Below are 11,009 nucleotides of genomic sequence, written 5' to 3'. Positions count from 1 at the left end.
AATGTCATTCATAAAGCAAAGAAAAAGAAGCCTATAATTAATTCATGATCCCAGAGAACCTAGACAACAATGAGGATCCTAAGAGAGACATACATGAATCTAAACTACAAGGAATGTAGAAAAAGACAAGATCTCCTGAGTAAATTTGGAGCTTGGGGACCATGGGAGAGGATAGAAGGGGAGGGGAGGGAAAGGGAAGGGAAGGGAACAGAGAAAAATATATAGCTCAATAAAAACAATAAAAATGTCATTCATGTAATGGTATAGACTTAGGAAATTGTTTATGTATTATTTCCAATGGCTGATTTACAAAATATTGGCACAGGGTGGGGCTACTGAGCATTCCCTGTGGGAGGATGGTCCACTGGTATCTCCTAGTAGGCTGAAAATTATTATAATTAGGCATTGTGAAGGCAAATTTTTCTCTGTCCTTTTTTTGTAAATATATAGTGAGGAAACAATCTTTTAAATCAATAATTATGAGAGACCATTCTTTTGGTAATAGAGAAGGCAGAGGAATTCCAGATTGTAGAGGGCTCATAGGTTGAATTACCTTATTGACAGCTCTAAGATCTGTCACCAATTCTCCATTTTCCATGCTGGGTGCTGGATGTCACAGGGTTTGACTTGGGGCTGTTTCCTTCCTTCATCGACACTGCCTCCCGAAGTGCTAGTGGGAATCAATGGCCTATGCTGATACCCCCATCCCCGCCCCAGAACTGATGCCTCTGTCTTCACCCCTTCTCCCATTCTGGTCAGGACATGGTTTCTGTCCCTCTCCATCCTTCTGGGTGGAGTGTGGGTTGAGCTTGGTGCTGGGGTCCAAAGAGTCAGGTTCCAGGGAGTCCCACCTGGTTTTCACTATGAGCAGAGAATGAACCCCCAGGGAGCAGGTGTTCAGTGACAGAGACACCAAAATTCTGGGGAAGTCATGGGCAGGAAGCGAATGAAGATGAGAGGCCTAGGAGAAGAAAACCAGACTGTCCCTCTGTTGTAATCCCCCTTCCTACTTAGTGAAAAACGAGGAAGTTACAGGAGCTGCAAGAAAGAGAAATGGAGGATGGCATATCCAGAAGACATAAACGAGATGTGTCCTTTATGCCCACCCCACAAACACTCAAGCTCCCATTCACTCAGCGTTTAGAGGTTGAAAAAATGGGGTGTTCCCCAAAAACAGACCATCAGACTTTCAGACACAAAGGACTAAATGACCTCTGACATGTGTGTGCTTTCTGCCTGTTCCCTCCCACTTCAACCCGCCAGGATATAGTTCTCCATTCTGACAGACTTCCCAACGCTGGGCATCGCCGCACAGGGAAGCCAAGAGTCACAGTCTCCAGACTTCACACAGGTAACCGTGCTGGGATTGCCGGGGGGGGGGGGCAGTGTGACAGGGAATGTGTTAGGGATACGAGGAGGGGGGACTCTGGGTCTTGGTTGGGAGGAAATGTGTAGACATAGAAAGATCTTGTGTGGACTTGGGACTGCCTCTGACCACTGGACTCTAGTTCAAATTGTACCGTCCACAATTCCTAGTCAAACTTGGACTCAAATTAAGCCCCATCTTTGACCCCACTCTCATCTGATTTTTATCCTAGCTCTGGCCTCAGTCCTAACCTCAGCACTTTGCTTAACAGACTTTGGAGATATCCTAGATTCAACTATAGTTCTAACCTGAAATATGTATACATGTTCATGTGTGTATAGGTGCACGTATATATGTATGCACATGTATGTGGATGCTGAAGTCCAACTACGGCTGCAATTCCTCAGGAGCTATATACATTGTTATTGTGTGTGTGTGTGTATTGTATTCATGTGTGTGCACTATGTGTGCAGGTGCTGGTGCATGCACGTGTGGAGGCCAGAGGCTGACCTCAAGGCTTTTCCTTATCCTCTCAACTAAAATTTTTAAGAGACGTTCTCTCACTGAACCTGAAGCTTGCCATTTGGGCTAGTCCATGTGCCAGTGAGCTCTCAGGACCTGTGTCTGCTCCCCTCTCACAAGCACTGGGATTACAAGAGTGCCACTCCAGCCAACTTTATGTGGGTGCTAGGGGTACAGGCTCGGGCCCCCCATGCTGTACAGCAAGTGCTTTATCAGCTGAGCCCTTTCCCCAGCCCTACATCATTTTATCGTTTTCCTTTTTCCCTTCCTCCCTCCCTTCCTGGTCCCTCCTTCCCTCCCTTCCTTTCTGCTCCCTCCCTCTCTCCCTTCCTTCCTGCTCCCTCCTTCCCTCCCTTCATCCCTTCCTTCTTTCTTCCCCTCTTTCTGTGGTTGCTGTCTGTTTGCTTTTTGAGACAGGGTCTCTGAGCGATCTGGGACTTATCAATTAGGCTAGGCTGACTGGTAGCAAATTCAAGGGATCCAGCCGGTCTGCCTTCCCAGCACTGGGATTACAAACAGGACACCATGCTTAGCCATTTCTTCCTTTTTTCCCCTAAACTTTATCTATTATTTGAATTATATGCACATGTATTTCTCTGTATGTGGGTATAATCATACGTACACATGGGTCTCTGAATGTGGGTGTGTGCATGTGAACCTCTCAGGGTTCAGGAGAGATGAATCTCTCTGGAGTTGGAGTCACAGGCAGTTGTGAGCTGCCCAGTGTGGGAGCTGGGAGCCAGACTCAGGTCCCCTGAAAGAACGTTGCATGCTCTTAACCTCTGAGCCTGCCCCAAATTGTGCACACTCAGCTCCGTTGTACATCCAGCTTTATTGTAGGCTTAGGCTCAGTCCCTTCTATCCCCTGACTGAGCAGTGATGCCGGTGTCAACATGAGACATAAGGACAAATGCATCTTTATTTTAGACCCAGGAGTAGCACTTTTTTTTGAGATCTTAACATTTAATTTTTTATTAACAAATCTTCAAATAACACTAAGGCTTTGCTACAATTTTCATGTGGAGTGATAAGTTCTAGGTTATCTACAGTTTATATCTTTGAATCATAAACCATCACGATAATTTGCTCTTTATTCTTTCTTTCTTTCTTTTTTTTTTTGGATTTTTAGAGACAGGGTTTCTCCGTAGCTTTTGGTTCCTGTCCTGGAACTAGCTCTTGTAGACCAGGCTGGCCTCGAACTCACAGAGATCCGCCTGCCTCTGCCTCCCGAGTGCTGGGATTAAAGGCGTGCGCCACCACCGCCTGGCTTCTTTATTCTTTCTATACACAAAAGAATTTAGAATTATTGATAGGTGGCCATGAAAATGCTAAGAAAAGTCCTGAAGACAATGTATTCCAAATGGTCAAATTGATTCTTGAGATATTAATAGATATTATTGGGAAAACGAAAAGCCAGGCTTTGGGTAAAGAAGCTTGCTGCCAAGCCTGCTGACTTGTTCAGCCCCTGGAACCCACACTGTGGAGGGAGAGAACCAATTATCCTCTGGTTTCCACGTGTGTACCATGCCACACATGTGTAGACACACACAAGCAATAAATGCAAATGCATGATAAACAATAGCAAACCCGCTTCCTGATTTCCTGTGACTTTTAAATGATGGGCTAGATAAAATCAGCTTTTTTTGGACTTTAATATCTTAAATCCTTCAGAGTAGAACTGTGATATGAGGCTTTTCCAGAGAGGAATCTTCTGTAGGCAAAAGATATTGTCAATAGAACAAAACGACAGCCTACCAAATAGGGAAAGATCACCAACGCCACATTCAACAGAAGGCTGATTTCCAAAATATATAAAGAACTCAATAAACTAGACATCAACAAACCAAAAAATCCAATTTTAAAAATGGGGTATAGATCTAAGCCGAGAATTCTCAACAGAAGAATCTCAAATGGCCAAGAAACACTTAAGAAACTGCTCCACATCGTTAGCCATCAGGGAAATGCATATCAAAATGACTCTGAGATTCCATTGCACCTGTCAGAATGACTAAGATCAAAAATACAAGAGACAGTCCATGCTGGAGAGGATGTGGAGCAAGGGGGCCACTCCTCCACTGTTGGTGGGAGTGCAAACTTGTACAGCCACTTTGGGAGTCAGAATGGCAGTTTCTCAGAAAACTGGGAATCAACTTACCACAAGCCCAGCTATACCAGCTCTTGGGTATATACCCAAATGATGCTCAATCATACCACAAGGACACGTGTTCAACTATGTTCATAGTAATTTTATTTGTAACAGCCAGAACCTGGAAACAGCCTAGATATCCTTCAACTGAGGAATGGATAAAGAAACTGTGGTATATTCACACAATGGAGTATTACTCAGCTGTTAAAAAACAGGGACACCAGGAAATTTGCAGGCAAATGGATGGAACTAGAAAAAAAATCATCCTGAGTGAGGTAACCCAGACTGAGGAAGACAACATGGAATGTACTCAGCCATAAGTTGATATCAGCTGTAAAATAAAGGATAAATATGCTATAATCCACAGCCCCAGTGGACTGCGGGTGGGTGGGGATGAGACCATGAGAGACCAGGTTCTGGCGGGGGGGGGGGGGGGGAGCTGACAGAGGAGGAGAGTACTGAAGGAGACTACTGGAAACCGGTGGGGGGGAGGATTTTGAGGTCAGGCAAAAACCTGGTGCAAGAGAATCTCCCAGGAATCTCCAAGGAAGACCCCAGCTAAGACTCCTAGCAATAGCAGACATGTAGCTTGAACTGGCTGTCCTGTGATTGGACTGGTGCCTAGCCCTGTTTTCATCAGATGGAAACAGATGCAGAGACCCATAGCCAGACATTAGGATGAGCTCGGAGAATCCTGAAGAAGATTGGAGGAAAGGATTGTGGGAGCCAAAGGGGTCAAGGATGTAATAAGAAAACTCAAAGAATCAACTAACCTGGGCCATAGGAGCTCACGGGGACTGAACAGACAACTAGGACTGACCTAGATGTGAAAGTTGTGTAGCTTGGTCCTCTTGTGGGACTCCTAACAGCTGGAACAGGGGCTGTCTCTTTTACTGGCTTTTGGGACCCTACTCCTCACACTGGGTCACTTTGCTCAGCTTTAATCCATGGGGAGGTGCTTAGTGTCATTGCAACTTGATATGCCATGTTATTGCTAACTCGTGGGAGACCTGTCCTTTCCTAAACAGAAATGGAGGAGGAATAGATTGGGGGTGGGGACAGAGAGAGGATGCGGGGGATTGAGAGGAGAGGAGGGAGGGGAAACTGTGGCCAGGATATTAAATAAATAAATAAATTTATTAAAGAGAGAGAAAAGGACAGACACAGCATATCAGGTTTCTCAAAGGAACTGAGAAGAAAGTCCTTCCGCACTTGACATTTAGAAGTAGTGTTTGAGGGTTTGAGGGTATTTGTGTGTTCAGACTGTGGTCAGGCAAGGCATCCTTTGAAAGGCCCTAAAGAAACAGTATGTTGCTGGGCAGTAATGGCACACACCTTTAGTCCCAGCTCTAAGGAGGCAGGTGGGTCTCTGAGTTCAAGGCCAGCACGGTTTACAGAATGAGTTCCAAGACAGACAGGGTTAAACACAGAAACCCAGTCTGGGGGAGGGGACCAGACCCCAAACCCAACAACAACAACAACAAAACCCAAACTCCAAACAAACAGTATGTTATCGTCTTTCAAACGCTTTCTCCCGCTGACAAAGCAGCTCAGAGCTGTACGGCCTTAGCTCCAGGTCTATCCCTACATCAAAGCTGATACGTTCTGACGTCACCTCTAGACTCAAGCTGTAGACTCAAGCCTACCTCCGTCCTCACGGTCATGGTAACCGAGGCTCCTTCTCAACTGGACTGCTCCCCTGCAGCCCCAGCCTTGCCTGCAGCTCCACCCTGCTGTTTGTCTCCTTCTTAGACCTAGTTGCACCCCAAACTGAACCCCGGTCTCTCCATTTCAGTTCTGAGAGCTCCGCAAGTGTACGCAAGCATACGTTTGTCCAAACAAGACAATGACGTATGAAAACTTCCAGAACTTGGGGAGTGAGGCAAAAAACCAGGAGACTGGAAAAGGTGAGCGGGAAGGATTGCGGGAGTCTCCCGAGTGTGCTCTGACTATGTCTTTCAGAGTTTCGGTTGTCGTTTCTCACCATGCACCAGGGCGCCCACTCCCACTCCCAGAGCCCCTTACATTGCGCGTAGAAGGGCCTCAGGAACACAGGGACAGGAAGCGTGACCTGGAAGGACAGGACTTGCTGTGCTCTGTGGGAGGGGATAGGAGGTGTGCATGGTGGGTCGTTGGGTTTGGAGAAGTTCACCATTTGCTCACACAGTCGTGCAAAGAAAGGCTAAGGGTCCAATAATGGCCTGACTGCCGCGGCTGTCCCCAGCTGCCTCTGTGTCCTTGTATTACGTCTCCAACTCTGATGTGACACCTCATGGAGCCCTGTAGTCCCTGTCTGTGTGCTTAATGTCTGTGCATTCCCGCACTAGCACACCCGAGGCTGACAGTAGGAGAGGCTTCTGGGGGTGAGGACTCATTGAGTGGAGCACCCCCACCCCAACCCTTCTTAACCTGTCCCTCCTACAGCACTACCAGGGCCAAACAATCACCCCTAGATAAGGCCCCTGGGGCCCACACCTCCTGTATCTGCACACTCTGGAGCCGTGGTTCTCAACCCTCCCCGTGCCACAATTCCTCACATTGTGGTGACCCCAACCTAAGATTAGTTTTGTTACTTCATAGCTGTAATTTTGCTACTGTTAAGAATTGTAATGTAACTATCTGATCTTCAGGATATCTGATATGTGACCCCTGTGAAAGGGCCATTTGACCCCCACAGGGGTCACCACCCACCAACTGAGAACTGTTGCCCTAGGCCCCTTACCCTGACACCCTCTTATCTTTCAGCGGCTCCCCCCCAGTCCTTCCTGTGGAATGTCTTCTCTTGGACCCACCTCCTCCTCTTCTCCCTGGGCCTCGGCTTCCTGCTGCTGGTGGTTGTCTCCGTGATTGGATCCCAAAGTGGGTGCCCTCAGCATCGCAGGGAAGAGAGGAATCACAGGGGTGTTGGTGGGCAGGGAAGAGAGGAATCGCAGGGGTGTTGGTGGGCAGGGTGGACGGAGGCAGCGATGGGTGCAAAGACTTAAGGACAGCAGTGAGGGCCATGGCGATGACAAGGTTAACAGCAGAGACGCACAATGGACAGGGACCTGTGTGGGGAAATAGCTGAGAGCAGTGGTGGGGACACTGGTGGGGACACTGGTGGGGACACTGGTGGGGACACGAGGACCCCTGAAGGGGATGGCTGCTGGCCATGTGACTCATTCTTGTGCATTACCTCACCTCCTAAGCCTCAGTTGGCTCCAGTGCAATCCTGGGTAACAACGGTGTCTGTCCCAGTGTGACCCAGAATGCTACCCTGCGTGCAATGTGTCCATCTTACTGCTGCCACAGAGGGGACTGAGCAATCTTGGTTCTGATCATTCCGTTGTCCCCATCAGATTCCCAGTTAAGGATGGACCTAGGCACCCTGAGAGCCAGTTCAGAAAACCTCACCTCCTACATGAAGGCTGAACTGCAGGCCCTGAACTCCAAGGGTGAGTTGGGCTCTGACCAGGTTCTGGGCAGGAGTGGGCTGGGCAGGGAGGACAGAGTCCTGATCCAGTCCCTTGTTCCGCAGGTGACAGCTTGCAAGATAGGATTAATTCTCTGAAAGTGGACGTGGACGATCACAGGCAGGAACTGCTGGCAGGTGAGAGGCCCTGGTCTCTAAGAGTGGGCAGAGGGTGTGGGCAAATGGGTCCCTGGGGCTGAACTGTCATCTTCCAGGCAGAGACTTGAGCCAGAAGGTGACTTCTCTGGAGAGCACAGTGGAGAAAAAGGAACAGGCCCTGAAAACAGGTTAGACCTCGATTTCCTGTACCCTGGGAGGAGGTGTGCGTGTGTGTAGTGTGTGACGTTCCTAGCTGAGCCCTGTGCGGGCCACCTGAGCACCAGGGACCCGCCAAGCAGCTGTGGCAGTAGAGCGCCGTTCTCACGTCCATCTGTGTGTCCCAGATCTTTCTGAAATGACGGAGCGTGTCCAACAGCTGGGGAAGGACTTGAAGGCCCTGTCATGCCAGCTGGCCAGCCTCAGGAACAATGGTGAGGAGGACGATGGGTGTACTTCTCTGTGGTTTATGGTCGATGTTACCCTGTGCCGCACCTCAGCCCTGTACTCTCTCTGATGCCTCGTAGGCTCTGAAAGGACCTGCTGCCCCCTTCACTGGATAGAACACGAAGGCAGCTGCTACTGGTTCTCTCAAACTGGGAAGTCATGGCCTGAGGCTGACAAGTACTGCCAGCTGGAGAATGCTCACCTGGTGGTGGTCAACTCCATGGAGGAGCAGGTGTGGCCTCGACGGGCTCTCCTGGAGGTTGTCTGTTAGAGGGAGAAGTCATTCCTCCCTTTTTTTTTTCTCTTCAGAGATTTATCAATGACCGCAAGGGCCCCGTGCCCACCTGGATGGGCCTAACAGACCAAAACGGACCCTGGAGATGGGTGGATGGGACTGACTTTGACAATGGCTTCAAGTACGTGTGTTGTCTGTGGCTTTCCTCCTCTCCCTGGGTCTGTTCTGTCATTTTAGCACATGACTCTGGGGGTTTGGGGTACCCCTGGTAAGATGGCTGAGGGCTTGACCTCCTGGAGTTGAGAGCCGTTTGTTTTCAGGAATTGGAAGCCACTACAGCCAGATAATTGGCATGGCCACGGGCTGGGAGGAGGTGAGGACTGTGCCCACTTCTCTTATGATGATGGTCGCTGGAATGATGACGTCTGCCAGAGGATTTACCACTGGATTTGTGAATCAAAGCTGAGCAAAGACAGCTAAGAGTCCCCTCCCCCATCCTATATTTCAGTGCCATAAGCCTTGGATTTCTGGTACTGGTAATCCCTCTGTCTTGGTATCTCCACCATCTTGAGGCACTTTTTTTTCAGGATTTTAAGAGGCAGATAAAGGCTGGTATCTGAAGAATGTAGTGTTGTGTTTGGAATGGTGTGATTGTTGGAATCCTTCCATGTGCTGTGTATAGTGTACAGCCTATTATTGTCAAGGTTTTTTTTTTAGTTAAAAAGATATATACATTCTATGAGTTGCCTGGTCATTGGAGGCTGGGAGCTGCTGAGTTAGCAAGCCATGGTGGCAACATGAGAGTTGGATGACTTTTGGCCAGATGATCTGGTTAGAAGTCCCATTTTGTAATTTATAGGTACACAAAGCCTAGGCAATTTATTCTGTCAGCCAAGTTTCCGTTACATAGTGCGGCTATCTACCCACTGGGAGCTGAACTGATCCAGCCTTGAGTACTTCGAAAGCACTGAATGATCTTACTGGTCTGTTATATTCATCCCAAGAGACGGAAGCTGCATTCACAGACAGGTGACAACCCATAATCACCAAACACTTGGCGACTACAGGGCCCTCAGAAGAGAAGCTCTGATGCTAACAACCGAGGATTGTGGCAGGGACCAGCCAGTCAGGGCTCACAGAGGCTCTCATATGAGTAACAGACACAGACAAAGCATTTGTCCGTACATAAGACCTCGACTGGTGACAGGAAGGAAAGCTGCTCTAGTGATGGAAGCGTTAGGATGAACACAGACACTTACCTTGGAGGAACTGGGGCAGCAGATAATCTGCTTAGTGCTTTTCTCTATCAGTTTGGACTTAACAGGAAAGTCAAGATGAAACACGTTGAGTGATTTAGAAATGAAGTGTGTGATGGGCTGGAGAGATGGCTTGGAAGTTCAGAGCACTGGCTGCTCTTGTAGAGGACCCAACTGCACCCACGCAGTGGTTCACAACCATCTGTAACTCCAGTTCCAGGGGACATGATGTCTCTTTCCGATCTCCATGGGCACCAGGCATACATGTGTTTCACACATATATATGAAACATTCATATGCATAATGTTTTTAAAATCTAAAAATATACCCAGCAAAACAAATGTGATGCTTTTAATGCCTTTGTTGTAAATTTTAGGTAAATTCCTTGGTAGCAGACATTGTTGAGTTCCAAACAAACACACTGATCATGTGAAATAAAAAAAAAAACTAGAGTAAAACAGAAGCCAGGTAGGGTAGTGTGTGCTTGTAATCCCAACATTTGTGAGGTTGAGGCCAGAGCACTGCAGGATCACTGCTGTCTGAGCTGTATAGCAAGACCCTGTTAAAAAATGGAATAAAGAGAAAATAAATACATAATAAAAGAAGTAGGAAGGAAGGGAAAGTTCCCCAAAGAAAAGAAGATAATAAATTTAAAAAAAGGAAGGTAAAAAGGAAGTCAGACCCAAAGTTTATACACCAAATGTTATTGCTTGACGGCGGCTGTGGTGGTGAGGAAGAATCACAGAGCTCAGCCAACCCACGTGGAAGCTTGTTAGGACGGGGTGAGGGGGATAGAGGGGGCTTGTGTTGGTTGGCAGAGAGCAAGACCAGGGCAGAGAGCAATGAGATAGAGACAGTCTGAGTTTGCCCTCTGTTGCTGTGACAGAAAACTCAGAACAACTCATGGCAGAAAGGGTTTGACTTTTTTTCCTCTTATTCAGCACAGAGCTTTGAGTCTTTGCCACTGTAATAGGGCAAGAAAAAGAAATAGAAGGTACACAAATAGGAGAAAAGATGAGCTCAGATTATTCTTGACTGCAAATGGTATGATCATACACACAAACACACTGGGGCTCTGTCATGTAGGTGGAGAACGTACTTCAGTGGTAGAGGCTTTTCTAGCCTGCTGCCTAAGGGCCCAAGCCCCGAGTTCCATCTTCAGTACCACAGAAATAAGTAACTCAAAAACCACTCCACTATAAGACTGACAAACATTGCAGTCAGAGTTATAGGATGCAAAATCAGCTTGTGAAGAGCAGTTATATCTAATATAACCCAAGAGGTGAATGACCTGTATAATGGAAACTTTAAAACATACAAAGATGTTCGTTGCTCACAGAAAGTACTATTAATATGAAAAAGAGTGCGTTGCTGAAATCAAGCCACCTAGTCAGTGTAACCCCTCTCAAAATCCCAGTGACATGGGACTGGCAAGATGGCTCAGTGAATATAGGTGCTTGCTGCCAATGCTGATGACCTGAGTTCAATCC

The 11,009-nt window shown here is 47.6% G+C and overlaps 1 protein-coding gene across 1 annotated transcript; it reads left to right on the top strand.

The window, feature by feature from the left end:
• The first annotated feature begins 1,048 nt into the window (after positions 1 to 1,048).
• LOC126514048 (C-type lectin domain family 10 member A-like) lies at positions 1,049 to 9,002 on the top strand. Its single transcript, XM_050162731.1, has 10 exons — positions 1,049 to 1,351; positions 5,830 to 5,941; positions 6,780 to 6,893; positions 7,373 to 7,468; positions 7,552 to 7,623; positions 7,701 to 7,772; positions 7,929 to 8,015; positions 8,109 to 8,260; positions 8,338 to 8,444; positions 8,584 to 9,002. Exons 2-10 carry the CDS (start codon positions 5,881 to 5,883, stop codon positions 8,741 to 8,743), a joined length of 921 nt encoding a protein of 306 aa, XP_050018688.1. The 5' UTR covers positions 1,049 to 1,351; positions 5,830 to 5,880; the 3' UTR covers positions 8,744 to 9,002.
• Positions 9,003 to 11,009: the final 2,007 nt, after the last annotated feature.

This window comes from Alexandromys fortis, unplaced genomic scaffold (genome assembly GCF_014885135.2).
Source record: "Alexandromys fortis isolate MF-2015 unplaced genomic scaffold, M_Fortis_MF-2015_v1.1 scaffold_84, whole genome shotgun sequence".
Classification (NCBI taxonomy): Eukaryota; Metazoa; Chordata; class Mammalia; order Rodentia; family Cricetidae; genus Alexandromys; species Alexandromys fortis.
Note: the sequence above shows the minus strand (reverse complement) of the source record. Positions and strands in the feature narration are given on the sequence as shown.